We start from the raw sequence: 18244 nt of genomic DNA on the forward strand, positions 1-18244 counted from the left end.
ACACTCACGTACACTCACCATCTCTCACAATCACACACACACACACCGTCGCACACTCTCACAGACTTTCACACCCACATACTCACACCCCCCCACAACTGTCACTCTCACATCTCGGTGTGAACTCACACGCACACGCACACACGCACACACACACGTACACACACACGTACACACACACGCACGCACACACACACACACGCACACACACACACGCACACACGCGCACACACACGCACACACACACGTACACACACACGTACACACGCACGCACACACACACACGCACACACACACGCACACACACACGTACACACACACACACGCACACACACACACGCACACACACACACACACGCACACACGCGCACACGCATGCACACACACGCACGCACACACACACACGCACACACACACGCACACACACACACGCACACGTACACACACACGCACACGTACACACGTACATCCTCTCTCGTACACAACACAAAGACAAAGATCCCCCGTGTAGCCTGAACAGACTATAGGGGCAAGTGCTGTTAGCGAGCACCTATGAAGGCTGGCACGGCACACGAGGGGGTGGGTGTCCAGCACCACGCCCGACCGCCTTTGTCTCCCTAGTGACGATGTTTACTACACACCGCACCAGGTTCTCATTTGAGGCTGAGTCGACCTAGGGGAGACTCAGGACCGGTTAAGAAAATCGCCACCGGTGTTGGCCGTGAGCGGGAATCGAACTCAGGTCGCCGGGTTCGTAGCGCACCGTAGCGCTAACCGCTGCACCACCGCTCCCCTAGTACACACACACTTGCAGCACACACACGTGTACACACACACACACGCGTGTACACACACACACTTGTAGTACACACACACACGTGTACAAACACACTTGTGGTACACACACACACTAGTACACATACACACACGTGTACACACACACATGTACACACACAATTGTGGTACACACACACACGTGTACACACACACGTGTACACACACACTTGTGGTACACACACACACTTGTAGCACACACACACACGTGTATACACACACACGTGTACACACACACACTAGTACACACACACACGTGTACACACACACACTTGTAGTACACACACACGTGTACACACACACGTGTACACACACATACACGTGTACACACAAACACGTGTACACACACACACGTGTACACACACGTGTACACACACACACTTGTAGTACATACACGTGTACACACACACACACGTGTACACACACACACACTTGTACACAGACGTGTACACACACACACGTGTACACACACACGTGTACACACACACACTTGTACACACACACTTGTACACACACGTGTACACTGACACACACACCACTTGTACACACACTTGTACACACACACACACTTGTACACACACACACACACGTGTACACACACACTTGTACACACACGTGTACACTGACACACACACCACTTGTACACACACGTGTACACACACACACGTGTACACACACACTTGTACACACACACACACTTGTACACACACGTGTACACACACACATGCACTGTGGTCCTTGTCTTTTTTGGGCGAAGTTTTATACAGGAAATAGCGGCCACTGGGGTGAAGGCGGTTGGCGTCAGCCTGTCTGCCCCTACACCCCCCCCCTACACCCCCCCTACACCCCCCACACTCACTCACTCACACGCTCTCTCACACACGCACACACACACACGCACACATGACTCCCATCAGAAGTAGCGGCAGCAGCAGCAGCAGCGACTCACGCACAGAGAGACACGCACAGACGCACACACACACCTCGGACACACTGCCTAACTAACACACACCCTAACAAACACACCATCACACACCCTAACCAACACACCATCACAACCACCAGCACACACCCTAACCAAAACTCCATCACACACCACCAACACACGCACACCCTATCCAGCACATACGAACACACACACGCACACACACGCACAAACACACGCACACACACACACGCACGCACACACACACACCCACACACTCTCACCCACACACTCTTACGCACACACACACTCAATCACGGACACACTCACTCACCCACACATTCACACACCCACACACACTCTCACGCACACACACACTCTCACCCACACACACTCTCACCCACACACTCACACACTCTTACGCACACACCCACACACTCTTACGCACACACACACACTCAATCACGGACACACTCACACACACTCACACACGCACACACACACTCTCACCCACACACACTCTCACCCACACACTCACACACCCACACACTCTTACGCACACACACACACACACACTCTTACGGACACACGCACACACGCACACACACTCACACACACACACACTCCCTCCCGCACTGAGCACACGGGCACGCCGTGCTACGCAGACAACGTCAGCACTGGGGAGACAAAGGCGGACGGGACACGTGGTATTTGGACCACGTCAGCCCCGTGCCGGTGCGAATATGTTGCGGCTCGCGAAGAGAACTTGCCCCAGCAGCCCGTGTCGCCTACCCGGGGGACCTTTGTCTGTGTGCGCTCTGTCTCACCCCCCTCCCCACAACTCCCACAACCCCCACAACTTGCACCCTCACTGTGACCCCACAGACCACGTCAGTGGCGCCGTCTGCTCGGAGCTGCTGGTGGTGGTGGTGGTAGTGGTGGTGGTAGTGGTGGTGGTAGTGGTGGTAGTGGTGGTGGTAGTGGTGGTAGTGGTGGTGGTAGTGGTGGTAGTAGTGGTGGTGGTGGTAGTGGTGGTGGTAGTGGGGATGGTGGTGGTGGTGGTGGTAGTGGGGATGGTGGTGGTGGTAGTGGTGGTGGAGGTGGGGTTGGTGGTGGTAGTGGATGTGGTGGAGGTGGAGGTGGTGGTAGTGGAGGAGGTGGTGGTGGAGGTGGTGGTGGTAGTGATGGTGGTGGTGGTAGTGGGGATGGTGGTAGTGGTGGTAGTGGTGGTGGTAGTGGTGGTGGTGGGGCTGGTGGTAGTGGTAGTGGTGGGAGTGGTGGTGGTGGTGGTGGAGATGGTGATGGCGGTGATGGTAATGATAGTGATGATGGTGGTGGTAGTGGTGGTAGTGGTGGTGGTGGTAGTGGTGGTGGTGGTGGTAGTGGTGGTGGTGGTAGTGGTGGAGATGGTGATGATGATAATGATGGTGATGGTTGCTATTGTTCTCACGAAATTATTGGGTCAATACCCCCGCCCCCCGCTAAAGGAACAATGGAAAGAGGAGCCCCCCCCTCTCTCTCCCCCACACCGCTCACCCTCACCACTCACCCTCACCACTCACCCTCACCACTCACCCTCACCACTCACCCACACCGCTCACCCACACCACTCACCCTCACCACTCACCCACACCACTCACCCTCACCACTCACCCTCACCACTCACCCACACCGCTCACCCTCACCGCTCACCCTCACCGCTCACCTACACCACTCACCCACCCCACTCACCCACACTACTCACCCTCACCACTCACCCACACCACTCACCCTCACCACTCACCGACACCGCTCACCCTCACCACTCACCCTCACCACTCACCCTCACCACTCACCCACACCGCTCACCCTTACCACTCACCCTCACCACTCACCCTAACCACTCACCACTCCACCCACACCACTCACCCACCCCACTCACCCACACCGCTCACCCACACCACTCACCCTCACCGCTCACCCTCACCGCTCAACACTCACCCACACCGCTCACCCTCACCACTCACCCTCACCGCTCACCCTCACCCCTCACCGCTCACCACTCACTCTCACCACTCACCCACACCGCTCACCCTCACCTCTCACCAACACCACTCACCCTCACCACTGACCAACACCACTCACCCTCACCACTCACCCACACCACTCACCCACACCACTCAACACTCCACCCACACCGCTCTCCCTCACCACTCACCCACAACACTCACCCTCACCACTCATCCACACCACTCACCCTCACCACTCCACCCGCATCGCACAAACACGAAATTATTGCATTGATCACCAAATACAACCTGCTGCATTCTGGTGTATTTGAGTGTTGTGTGTTGTGTGTGTGTTGTGTGTGTGTGTGTTGTGTGTGTGTGTGTTGTGTGTGTGTGTGTGTGTGTTGTGTGTGTGTTGTGTGTGTAGGCATTGTGTGTGTTGTGTGTGTGTAAGTGTTGTGTGTGTGTTGTGTGTGTGTTGTGTGTGTCTTGTGTGTGTGTGTTGTGTGTGTTGTGTGTGTTGTGTGTGTGTGTGTTGTGTGTGTGTTGTGTGTGTTGTGTGTGTAGGCATTGTGTGTGTGTTGTGTGTGTGTGTGTGTAGGTGTGTGTGTGTTGTGTGTGTGTAAGTGTTGTGTGTGTGTTGTGTGTGTGTTGTGTGTGTGTGTTGTGTGTGTTGTGTGTGTTGTGTGTGTGTGTTGTGTGTGTGTTGTGTGTGTTGTGTGTGTGTGTTGTGTGTGTGTAGATGTTGTGTGTGTTGTGTGTGTAGGCATTGTGTGTGTTGTGTGTGTGTAGATGTTGTGATTTGTGTGTGTTGTGTGTGTTGTGTGTGTAGGTGTGTGTGTGTTGTGTGTGTGTAAGTGTTGTGTGTGTGTTGTGTGTGTGTTGTGTGTGTGTTGTGTGTAGGTGTGTGTGTGTTGTGTGTGTGTAGGTGTTGTGTGTGTTGTGTGTGTGTTGTGTGTGTGTGTAGATGTGTGTTGTGTGTGTGTAGATGTTGTGTGTTGTGTGTGTGTAGGCGTTGTGTGTGTGTTGTGTGTGTGTTGTGTGTGTGTTGTGTGTGGTGTTGTGTGTGTGTTGTGTGTGTAGGTGTTGTGTGTGTGTTGTGTGTGTGTGTTGTGTGTGTGTGTAGGTATTGTGTGTTGTGTGTGTGTGGAGGTATTGTGTGTGTGTCATCTCAGTCATCTCAGTCATCTCGGTCAGTCGACCCGTGGCACCTGCTGAGTCTGCCCCGTGACCTCCTGCCAGCGGGCGTTCGACACTTCACGTGGCCTCAAGGTGCACATGGCCTGGCACAAGCGTCGTGGTGACGTCACCGCCACTTAGAGGCGAATGGCGGTTGTTGTTGTGTGTGTGTAGGTACTGTGTGTGGCTGTGTTGTATGGGTGTGTTGTGTGTGGGTGTTGTGTGTGTGTCGTGCCGGCCTTAATAGGTGCTCGCTAACAGTACTTGCACGGTCAGTCTGGTGAGGCTATACGGGGGATCTTTGTTTTTGTGTGGGGTTTGTATGTGGGTGAGTGTATAAGTGTGAGTGAGTGAGTGTTGAGTGAGTGTGAGTGTTTATGTTTGAGTGTGTGTGAGTGTATGAGTGTGTGAATGAGTGAGTGTGTGAGTGTCTGTGTTTGAGCGTGAGTGTTGAGTGTGTGAATTAGTGAGTGTGTGAGTGTCTGTGTTTGAGTCTGTGAGTGTGTGAATGTTGAGTGTGTGAATTAGTGAGTGTGTGAGTGACTGTGTTTTAGTGTGTGAGTGTGTGAATTAGTGAGTGTATGTTTGAGTGTGAGAGTGTATGAGTGTGTGGATTAGTGAGTGTGTGAGTGTCTGTGTTTGAGCGTGAGTGTTGAGTGTGTGAATGAGTGAGAGTGTGTGAGTGTCTGGGTTTGAGTCTGTGAGTGTGTGAATGTTGAGTGTGTGGATTAGTGAGTGTGTGAGTGACTGTGTTTTAGTGTGTGAGTGTGAGTGTTGAGTGTGTGAATGAGTGAGTGTGTGAGTGACTGTGTTTTAGTCTGTGAGTGTATGAGTGTTGAGTCTATGAATGAGTGAGTGTGTCAATGTATGTTTGAGTGTATGAGTGTGTGAATTAGTGAGTGTATGTTTGAGTGTGAGAGTGTATGAGTGTGTGGATTAGTGAGTGTGTTAGTGTCTGTGTTTGAGCGTGAGTGTTGAGTGTGTGAATGAGTGAGTGTGTGTGAGTGTCTGTGTTTGAGTCTGTGAGTGTATGAGTGTTGAGTCTATGAATGAGTGAGTGCGTCAGTGTATGAGTGAGTGACTGAGTATGTATGTGTGAATGTGTGTGTAAGTGTATGAGTGAGTGTGAGTGTTTATATTTAAGTGTGTGTGTGTATACGAGAGTGGGGAGCGGTGGTGTAGTTGTTAGCGCTACGAATCCCGGCGACCCGAGTTCGATTCCCGTTCACGGCCAACACCACCAGTGACGATTATCTGAACCCGTCCTGGGCCTCCTCTAGGTCGACTCAGCCTCATATGAGTACCTGGTGCGGTGTATAGTAAACATCGCCACTGGGGAGACAAAGGCGGCCGGGCGTGGTGCTGGCCACCCAACCCCTTGTGTGCCGTGCCGGCCTTCATAGACGCTCGCTAACAGCACTTGCCCCTACAGTCTGTGAAGGCTACACGGGGGATCTTTGTCTTGTGTGTATATACAAGAAAGTGTGCGCGCGTGTGAGTCACTGTGATACCAGCTATGCCCATACATGTGTGCATGTGTGTACACGTGTGGTCTGGCGCTGCGTGTAAACATCGCCACTGGGGAGACAAAGGCGGCCAGGTGTGGGGGCGTTGCCACCCACTCTCGTCGCTTTATATATTAAAAAAAAGCACTTGCCCCAACAGCATGCGCGGGCTAACGGGGGGATCTTTGTCTTTGTGTGTGGGGAGCGGTGGTGCAGCGGTTAGCGCTACGAATCCCGGCCACCCGAGTTCGATTCCCGCTCACGGCCAACACCGCCGGTGACGATTCTTTGAACCGGCCTTGGGCCTCCCCTAGGTCGACTCAGCCTCAAATGAGTACCCGGTACGGTGCGTAGTAAACATCGCCACTGGGGAGACAAAGGCGGTCGGGCGTGGTGCTGGCCACCCACCTCGTTGTGCCACAGTGCCGGTAGCCTTCATAGGTGCTGCTCGCTAACAGCACTTGCCCCTACAGTCTGTTGAGGCTACACGGGGCATCTTTGTCTTTGCCTTGTTAGTGTGTGCGTGTGAATCTGGGACAGGGCCAGACTTGCACTGATGTCATCGCTTCTCTCATAGCTGCGGTTCTCCCCGTCTTTGTCTCTCCCGCTAACAGGTGCAGGCAGGTGCAATGTTTGCACGTGTCCGTGTGTGTGTGTGAGCGTGTGCGTGTGCGAGCGAGCGTGTGTGTGTGTGTGTGGGAGCTTTTGACGGATGTGGGTGCCTCAGTCGGAGAGGCTAATACAGACTGCAGACTTCCCAGCCGGAGAGCAACAGGTGGTGACCATATGTGTGCTCTCGCGTGTGAGTGTGTCCGTGATTGAGTGTGTGTGTGTAAGAGTGTGTGGGTGTGAGTGTGTGTGGGTGTGTGGGTGTGTGTGTGTGGGTGTGCGTGTGTGGGTGAGAGTGTGTGGGTGAGAGTGTGTGTGGGTGAGAGTGTGTGTGTGTGTGCGTGTGTGGGTGAGTGTGTCCGTGATTGAGTGAGTGTGTGTGCGTAAGAGTGTGTGGGTGTGTGAGTGTGTGGGTGAGAGTGTGTGGGTGTGAGTGTGTGTGTGAGAGTGTATGTGTGTGTGTGAGAGTGTGTGTGGGTGTGAGAGTGTGTGGGTGTGTGAGTGTGTGTGTAGCGGTTAGCACGCTGCGCTATGAACCCGGCGACACGAGTTCGATTCCCGCTCACGGCCAACACCGGTGACGATTATCTGAACCGGTCCGGGGCATCCCCTAGGTCGACTCAGCCTCAAATGAGTACCTGGTGCGGTGTGCAAACATCTCAGCACTGGAGAGACAAAGGCGGCCGGGCGTGGTGCTGGCCACCCACCACCGCTAACAGCACTTGCCGCAAACGTCTGTTGAGGCTTCAAGGGGGATCTTTGTCTTTGTGTGAACTCAGCCTGCCATGTTTATAGGGCGACATCTGAACCCCTGCAAACACAAAAGGCAAAGATGCCCCGTATAGCCTTCACACACTGCTGAGGAAAGAGCCGTGAATGTGGATGGCCAGCACCACACAGCACCACGAACACGCTAACCGCAGCGCCACCGCTCCCCATAAATACAAAGACCCCCCGTGTAGCCTTCACAGACTGTAGGGGCAAGTGCTGTTAGCGAGCACCTATGAAGGCCGGCACGGCACACGAGGGGGTGGGTGACCAGCACGCCCGGCCGCCTTTGTCTCTCCCCATTGACGATGTTTACTAACCATCGACCCAGGTACTCATTTTAAGGCTGAGTCGACCTAGAGGAGGCCCAGGACCGTTTCAGATAATCGTCACTGCCGTGAGCAGGAATCGAACTCGGGTCGCCGGGTTCATAGCGCAGCGTAGTGCTAACCACTACCCCACCGCTCCCCACACACACACACGCACACACTCACAGACACGCACTGGCACACACACACGCACACACTCACAGACACGCACTGGCACACACACACACGCACTGGCACACACACACACGCACACACTCACAGATACGCGCTGGCACACACACACGCACTGGCACACACACACGCACGCACTGGCACACAAACACACACGCACACACGCACGCACACACGCACACACTCACAGACACGCACTGGCACACACACACGCACTGGCACATACACGCACTGGCACACACACACACACGCACTGGCACAGACTCTGCTCTACAAACAAACACGGAGCTCAGCAGAGGCATCTCGCGCCCGTCCGAGATGAGCAGAACAGCAGAGAAGGAACCGTGTGTGTGTCACGTATGTGTCACGTGTGTGTCACGTGTGTGTGTCACGTGTGTGTGTGTCACTGTGTGTGTCACTGTGTGTGTATCACTGTGTGTGTCACTGTGTGTGTCAGTCACGTGTGTCACTGTGTGTGTGTCACGTGTGTGTGTCACTGTGTGTGTCAGTCACGTGTGTGTCACGTGTGTGTGTCACTGTGTGTGTGTCACTGTGTGTGTGTGTTACTGTGTGTGTGTGTTACTGTTTGTGTCACTGTGTGTGTGTCACTGTGTGTGTGTCACGTGTGTGTGTCACTGTGTGTGTGTCACGTGTGTGTGTCACTGTGTGTGTCACTGGGTGTGTGTGTCACTGTGTGTGTGTGTGACTGTGTGTGTCACTGTGTGTGTGTCACTGTGTGTGTGTGTGTCACTGTGTGTGTGTGTCACTGTGTCACTGTGTGTGTACCCCAATGCGGTTTCAGGAAAGGGCGGTCCTGCACAGATGACATATTTTCTGTGCGTCTGCTACAGCAGAGGTGTAGGGAATTCCAAAAAGACCTACATCTCTGCTTTATTGACCTGGTCAAGGCCTATGATACCATCAGTAGGACTGGGCTCTGGGTTGTTCTTCGTGCTTTCGGAGTCCCTGACCCTCTGCTCACGATCATTAAGGACCTTCATGATGGTGAGCGGGCCCGGGTAAAACTACGTGGCCGGGAGTCAGAGCCATTCCCTGTACACCTTGGGGTGCGACAGGGATGTCCTCTGGCTCCCACATTATTTAACATCTATTTTGACCGCGTAGTTCGTGAAGCCTTCAATAGCTGTACCGGGGGAATTTCCATTTGGTACAGATATAATGGGAGGCTGATCGATGCCCGGGTGCGATCAAGGGATGGCTCCCTATTGGTCAACCACGTTATGTATGCCGATGATTTGGTAATAGCTGCTCATTCAGAAGAGGAGTTGGAGACGCTGCTGCTGAGACTGGAGCGTGCCACTAAGAGGTGGGGCCTTACCATCAGCCCCACCAAAACTAAGCACCTGCCTGGGTATTTTGTACCATCGGACACTCCACCCCCACAGCTCCCAATTGGTGATGGGGCAGTTGTGGAGAGAGTGGAGAGTTTCCCATACCTGGGCAGTGTGCTTATGACCGGCTCCAGTTTATCAGCAGAGGTCTCACTCCGAATCAGTCGAGCGGCAATATCTTTTCATCGGTTGCGTAACGCTGTGTGGAAGCTACCTGGTCTGTCGCTCCGCACGAAGCTTCAGGTCTTCTCGGCCACGGTCATTCCCTCCCTTCTCTACGCTTGCGAAACGTGGACCCCCCTAGTGGAGCATCTTCGCCGGTTGGAAACATTTAGGCTGGCCTGCCTACGATCCATCCTGGGTTTAACCAGGCTGGATTGTGTGAGGAGCTCACAAATCCTTGAAAGATCTGGGCAAAGTCCCATCGGTGAGCTCCTCCGGCAGGCAAGGCTGCGTTGGCTGGGTCATGTAGCCCGCATGCCCAGCAACCGCATGCCTAAACAGCTTTTGTTCGGCCGGATCGAGGGGGCTAGACGGGCGCGGCACGGGCTGGAGAAGAGATGGAGTGATGTGGTACAGGAGGACGTGGAGCTGAGTGGACTTGCCAATGACTGGTACCAGCGGTGTCAAGATCGGCCTCTGTGGAGGAGGCTCGTGAAGGACGCTACTGGGCAGTTGGAGGCAGTCGCCCTCCAACAACAACGGAGGGCGGAGGAGCGACGCTCACAACAACGAGCGGAGCGCCGGGTGGCTAAAGCACAGCAAGTTGGCACAGTAGGGGGCACAGGTGGTGCATCAGCCAGTCATCTCGGTCATCTCGGTCAGTCGACCCGTGGCACCTGCTGGGTCTGCCCCGTGACCTCCTGCCAGCGGGCGTTCGACACTTCACGTGGCCTCAAGGTGCACTTGGCCTGGCACAAGCATCGTGGTGACGTCACCGCCACTTAGTGGCGAATGGCGGTTGTTGTTGTTGTGTCTGTGTGTGTGTGTACGTGTGTGTATGTGTATGTAAGTGTGTGTGTATATGTGTATGTGTATATGTGCGTGTGTGTGTGTATGTGTATGTAAGTGTGTGCGTGTGTGCATGTAAGTGTGTGCGTGTGTGTATGTAAGTGTGTGCGTGTGTGTATGTAAGTGTGTGTGTGTGTATGTAAGTGTGTGCGTGTGTGCATGTAAGTGTGTGCGTGTGTGTATCTAAGTGTGTGTGTATGTGTATGTAAGTGTGTGCGTGTGTGTATGTAAGTGTGTGCGTGTGTGTATGTAAGTGTGTGCGTGTGTGCATGTAAGTGTGTGCGTGTGTGTATGTAAGTGTGTGCGTGTGTGTATGTAAGTGTGTGTGTGTGTGTATGTAAGTGTGTGTGTGTGTATGTAAGTGTGTGTATGTGTGTGTGTGTATGTGTGTATGTAAGTGTGTGTGTATATGTGTGTGTGTAAGTGTATATGTGTGTGTGTAAGTGTGTGTGTATGTGTGTATGTAAGTGTGTGCGTGTGTGTATGTGCGTGTGTAAGTGTGTGTGTGTAAGAGTGTGTGTGTGTAAGTGTGTGTGTAAGTGTATGTGTGTATGTATGTGTGTGTATGTGTGTGTGTATGTGTGTGTATGTGTATGTGTGTATGTAAGTGTGTGCGTGTGTGGGAGCCGTGGGGTCACGATTGATTGCTCCTTTGTTGGCTGTTCCTGGAGCCTCCGAGCCGCCACGCTGGAGCCGGCGCACATCTGGTGTGGGGTAGTCTTACACACTCACACTTACACACTTACACATACACACACACTTACACACACACACACTTACACACACACACGCAGGCGCAGGCGCGCCACTCACACACGTATACACTTGCACACGGGTGCACCTACACACACTCACACTTACACACTCACACTTACACACTTACACACACACACTTACACACTCACACTTACACACTTACACACACAGACACTCTTACTTACACACACACGCAGGCGCAGGCGCGCCACTCACACACGCATACACTTGCACACTCACACTTACACACTTACACTTACACACTTACACTTACACACTCACACTTACACACTCACACTTACACACTCACACACACACTCTTACTTACACACACACACGCGCGCCACTCACACACGTATACACTTGCACACGCGTGCGCCTACACACACGCACCGTGTACACAACACACTTACACACTTACACACGCACACACTTACACACACACACTCTTACTTACACACACGCAGGCGCGCCACTCACACACGTATACACTTGCACACGCGTGCGCCTACACACACGCAGCGTATACACAACACACTTGCACACTCATACTTACACACTTGCATACACACACACTTACACACACACACACTTACTTACACACACGCAGGCGCGCCACTCACACACGTATACACTTGCACACGCGTGCGCCTACACACACGCACCGTGTACACAACACACTTGCACACTCATACTTACACACTTGCATACACTCACACAGATGTACACACACAGATGTACACACACACAGATGTACACACACACATGCACACACAGAGATGTACACACACACAGATGTACACACACACATGCACACACAGAGATGTACACACACACAGATGTACACACACAGATGTACACACACACACAGATGTACACACACAGATGTACACACACAGAGATGTACACACATACACACACACAGATGTACACACACACATGCACACACAGAGATGTACACACATACACACACACAGATGTACACACACATGCACACACACACACGCACCGTGTACACAACACACTCACTTAGGTTCGTATCGGAGCGCGCTAACCAGACAAAGACAAAGATCCCCCGTGTAGCTTTAACAGACTGTAGGGGCAAGTGCTGTTAGCGAGCAGCACCTTTGAAGGCCGGCACGGCACACGAGGGGGTGGGTGGCCAGCACCACGCCCGGCCGCCTTTGTCTCCCCAGTGGCGATGTTTACTACACACCGCACCAGGTACTAATTTGAGGCTGAGTCGACCTAGAGGAGGCCCCAGGGACTAGGGCTGAGTGATTTTGGGAAAATATCGATTTGCGATTTCTCTGACAGATATTGCGATCGAGATTTGATTTGCAATTATTTTTTTTAAAGTCAAGCTTAGTTCGTGTAATAGATTTAAACATGTGATGGAGCATTACCACGTGATACCATCACAATATGAACTGCTCTATAAAGTCTAATGCAAGCATGATAACTTAAAATATATTAATTGCTTCCAACATTTCGATTTAAAGCTTCTTTCGTGACTGCAGGGATTCATCTTCTTGGTTCTTTCGGTAAAGTCACGTAGAAGGGAAATAAGAAAATAATAAAAATAAAACATAAAATAATTTTCACGACGTTTCGGCCACAACGCAAGCAGCCGTCCTCAGGTGAAGAACAGGGCTGTCGGAAAGACAGCGTCTGACAGACCTGTTCTTCACCTGAGGACGGCTGCTTGCGTTGTGGCCGAAACGTGTTGAGAATTGTATTTTATTATGTTTTATTTGTATTTTTTATTGTTTTATTTTTATTATTTTTTTATTGTTTAATTTTATTATTTTATTATTTCCTTTCTACGTGACTTTACCGAAAGAACCAAGAAGATGAACTTCCAACATGTACTTATTAAAATGTCTTAATTGAAACAGAACAATCAAACGTAGAACAATTATTCAGTGAAATCGATAAAGTTATATTCGTAAAAAAATAAACAATCCCAATAAAAAAGTAATGGGACTTTTCAAATCGCTCAACAAAATTCGCAGCCTTTGCGATTAGCTCATCGCATTGTTTCAAATTGTGATTAATCGATTTGAAATCGATTTTAAATCGATCGATTCGAAATCGATTAATCGATTTGAAATCGATTAATCGTTCATCCCCACTGTGGGACCCGTTCAGGCGATGGTCTTCAGGTCGGTTGTTGGTGGTGGCCGTGAGCCAGAATCCAACCGGGGGGGTGGGTGGGTTCGGAATTGCATCGGCGCTAACCGCGGCGCCACCGCTCTTCACTTGCAGAGACACACGCGGACTTCCACCTGCCCCACCGCCCCTCCCCCCTCCTCCTCCTTTACTTGACCCCCCCCCCCTCTCTAACACGGCCCCCCCCACCACCACCACCACCGCCACCACCAACCCAAACCAAACATTCCCTATAATCACTTCCACACTGTGTCACGTCTTGAGGTCACAGGCACAGCATGGGGTACACACACACACTCACACACACTCACACACACTCACACACACTCGCACAGACAAAGATCCCCCGTGTAGCCTGTAACAGGCTGTAGGGGCAAGTGCTGTTAGCGAGCACCTATGAAGGCCGGCACGGCACACGAGGGGTGGGTGGCCAGCACCACGCCCGACCGCCTTTGTCTCCCCAGTGGCGATCTTTACACACCGCACTAGGTGCTAATTTGAGGCTGAGTCGACCTAGGGGAGGCCCAGAACCGGCGTGTAAACATCGCCACTGGGGAGACAAAGGCGGTCGGGCGTGGTGCTGGTTACCCACCCCCCTCGTGTGCCGTTCCGGCTTTCATAGGTGCTCGCTAACAGCACTTGCCCCTACAGCCTGTTACAGGCTATACGGGGGACCTTTGTCTGTGGCTGTGTATGTGTGTCTGTGTGTGTGTGTCTGTGTGTGTGTGTCTGTGTGTGTGTGTCTGTGTGTGTGTCACTCTGTGTGTGTGTCACTGTGTGTGTGTGTGTCTGTGTGTGTCTGTGTGTCTGTGTCACTGTGTGTGTGTCACTCTGTGTGTGTGTCTGCGTGCATCTCACGGAATGTATCAGTGGCGTCAGAGTTCCTGCCTGTTCAGCCAAACGAGACCCGGCGGTCTCCCCGTGCCCCCCTCCCCCCTCTGTGCCCTGCACGGTAACGCCGGAAAGGGAGAGAGAGATTCGCCAGAGATGGGAGTGGGGGGGGGGTCACATTGAGGCTGATGCATGCGAGAAGCAGCAGCAGGAGCAGCAGCAGCAGGAGGAGCAGCAGCAGCAGGAGCAGCAGCAGCAGCAGCAGGAGCAGCAGGAGAAATCGGTCGTGGCAATCGCAGATCAACGAGGCCATCGCTGAACCGATCCGACAGGCTGAGACGACGATCTCTTCGGGAATCTGCACGACGAAGAATTTCACGAGAACATCAACACAACATTGCGTGGGGCTTTCATACACTCGGGAAATACCGCCGGCGTCGTTGCGACGAGGGTGTTTTTACCCCGTCGCTGGCAATCGAACAGGTGTCGTTTTAAGATGTTCAAACGCCAAATAGATCAACTTTTTACCGGTAGGAACCTGCCTGGTTACACCGGCCCACAGGGGATGATTGTGTCCGTCGTGCAGGGAGGGGCTGGGTGGGGAGGGTGGGGCTGGGTGGGGAGGGGCTGGGTGGAAAGGGGCTGGGTGGGAAGGGTGGAGCTGGATGGGGAGGGGAGGGTGGGGAGGGGCTGGGTGGAGAGGGGAGGGTGGGGAGGGGCTGGGTGGGGAGGGTGGGGAGGGTGGGGCTGGGTGGGGGGGTGGGAGGGGTGGGGCTGGGTGGGGAGGGGAGGGTGGGGAGGGGCTAGGTGAGGAGGGTGGGGAGGGGCTGGGTGGGGGGTGGGAGGGGTGGGGCTGGGTGGGGAGGGGAGGGGCTGGTCACCCCGTGGTGCCCTTATAAAACTCAACGTTTAACCTACTCACGCCGGCTTGTGCCTGCCCTCACAGTCGGGCATATTTGCGGAATACACCACGCCGCCGTTAACCCTGCAGGCCATTGACCGAGCAACCCGACGTTCCTACCAGCTCCCTCCGCAGGAATGTGTTTGTGGCAAGGCACAATCAAAGTCTGCGTTAACCGCACACGGTAAACGAACACGTGGTTCTGCTCATAATGGACGCAATGTCTTCGACACTGATTGTTCTACACCAGACACAGCAACTTTCATCATCATAGCCTCGTCTCACCACCAGTGTCAGACCACAGAACAGCTATGAAAGACGAACAGCTCGGGATGGGTAGCTACATCATGGGGCAACTTTTTGCCGGTATCAAAGTCTGAAAAATAAGAAAACGTTTAATGCTTCGTGGCAACAAAACAGGAGTTGTGTTCAGATGTTCCAACACTAAATAGAGACACTTTTTGGCAAGGCACCATCAGAAGTACTGCATGAACCACACCATGTTTCTCGTGGCAAAACATGCAAACATCCATGCTCTGATAACACTGGTCAAAAAAAAAATTCTGGCCTGGACTTTTGCAGCTGTTTTAGACTAATTTCAGGGTGCTGATTCGAAAAATCTGATCTCAGATTTGCTCTATCACATCTCATTTTTATGCTATCGGCATACCCCATTTTCATTGATTTTACCCGAAATTAACTCTGTCACTTATGATTGCAAGTTGTTGCGAGTCAGTGACTGCTTTAGTGTTAAAATATGGTGCTGTATTTTTAGGATAGTGTGTTTATAATATCATTTTGTGTAGATATCCACATTTATTTAATATTTTTCTTCTGCAGTTTTTGTTGAAGATGCAATATCTGATGCCTTAAAACCGTTGGAATACCTTATGTCAGAAAAAGTGTGTTGACCAGTGTAATTTATGCCTGGTCTTTGAAACCGATTAGTCCACACCAGAGGCAGCTTTCTTTAGAGCCTAGTCTCACATGGCAAAAGGACAGTGCATAGACTAACACTGCCCATAGACTAACACTACCCATAGACTCAACACTGCCCATAGACTAAACACTGCCCATAGACCCAACACTGCCCATAGACTCCACACTACCCATAGACTCAACACTACACATAGACCCAACACTACCCATAGACTAACACTACCCATAGACTCCACACTACCCATAGACTCAACACTGCCCATAGACTAAATACTGCCCATAGACCCAACACTGCCCATAGACTAACACTACCCATAGACTCAACACTACCCATAGACTCAACACTGCCCATAGACTCAACACTGCCCCATAGACTCAACACTACCCATAGACTCAACACTACCCATAGACTCAACACTACCCATAGACTCAACACTGCCCATAGACTCAACACTGCCCATAGACTAACACTACCCATAGACTCAACACTACCCATAGACTCAACACTGCCTATAGACTCAACACTACCCATAGACTAACACTACCCATAGACTCAACACTGCCCATAGACTAACACTACCCATAGACTCAACACTACCCATAGACTCAACACTACCCATAGACTCAACATTACCCATAGACTCAACACTGCCCATAGACTCAACACTACCCATAGACCCAACACTATCCATAGACTCAACACTACCCATAGACTCAACACTGCCCACTGCCCATAGACCCAACACTGCCCATAGACTAACACTACCCATAGACTCAACACTACCCATAGACTCAACACTGCCCATAGACTCAACACTGCCCATAGTCTCAACACTGCCCATAGACCCAACACTATCCATAGACTCAACACTACCCATTGACTCAACACTACCCATAGACTCAACACTGCCCATAGACTCAACACTGCCCATAGACCCAACACTATCCATAGACTAACACTACCCATAGACTCAACACTACCCATAGACTCAACACTGCCCATAAACTCAACACTTCCCATAGACTCAACACTACCCATAGACTAACACTACCCATAGACTAACACTACCCATAGACTCAACACTTCCCATAGACTCAACACTATCCATAGACTAACACTACCCATAGACTCAACACTACCCATAGACTCAACACTGCCCATAAACTCAACACTTCCCATAGACTCAACACTACCCATAGACTAACACTACCTATAGACTCAACACTACCCATAGACTCAACACTGCCCATAGACTTAACACTCCAGCGGCACGGCTTTCACATGAACATCGCCTCACTGCCCGGTGCACTTCACGTGAGCGCACGATGATGTCGCGATGTCCCCATCGAGAGAGGGGAGGCGACATCGACAACAACTTCGCTCCACGCTTCTCGCGCTCAGCCGCTCGGCACGACATTTGCCCCCCCCTCCCCCGCCAGCCCTTCGTCATCGTGGCGTTCATCCAGCAGTGGAGCGGTCGTGGCCTGATGATGATGATGCTGATGATGCTGATGATGATGCCGATGGTGATGGTGGCGATGGTGATGATGCCAATGGTGATGATGATGTGGGTGATGATGATGCTGATGACGATGATGCTGATGATGATGATGCTGATGATGATGATGCTGATGATGCTGATGATGATGATGATGCTGATGATGCTGATGGTGATGATGATGTCGATGATGTCGATGATGCTGATGATGATGTTGATAATGATGATGATGCTGATGATGATGCTGCTGCTGATGATGATGTTGATGATGATGTTGATGATGATGTTGATGATGATGTTGATGATGATGCCGATGATCTCGCGCGCGTGCTGGGAAAGAGGAATTCGTCCTTCTTGGAGGAGGGGGTGTAGGGGGTGTAGGGGGTAGGGTGTAGGGGGGTGTAGGGGGGGTGTAGGGGGGTGTAGGGGGGGTTGTAGGGGGGGTGTAGGGGGTGGGGTGTAGGGGGGTGTAGGG

General features: G+C 52.1%; 1 protein-coding gene across 1 annotated transcript in view; it reads right to left on the minus strand.

Moving 5' to 3' along the window:
• LOC133357827 (zinc finger protein 526-like) overlaps positions 1–15864 on the minus strand; it is a 30775-nt gene extending 14911 nt beyond the window's left edge. Inside the window, exon 1 of the mRNA XM_061575969.1 lies at positions 15831–15864. Coding sequence (XP_061431953.1) covers positions 15831–15864 — 34 coding nt within the window. The remainder of the gene's footprint in view (positions 1–15830) is intronic.
• Between the last annotated feature and the right edge of the window lie 2380 nt (positions 15865–18244).

The sequence above is a fragment of the Lethenteron reissneri genome, chromosome 60 (assembly GCF_015708825.2).
Source record: "Lethenteron reissneri isolate LAM-NWPU_2019-01 chromosome 60, ASM1570882v1, whole genome shotgun sequence".
NCBI lineage: Eukaryota > Metazoa > Chordata > Hyperoartia > Petromyzontiformes > Petromyzontidae > Lethenteron > Lethenteron reissneri.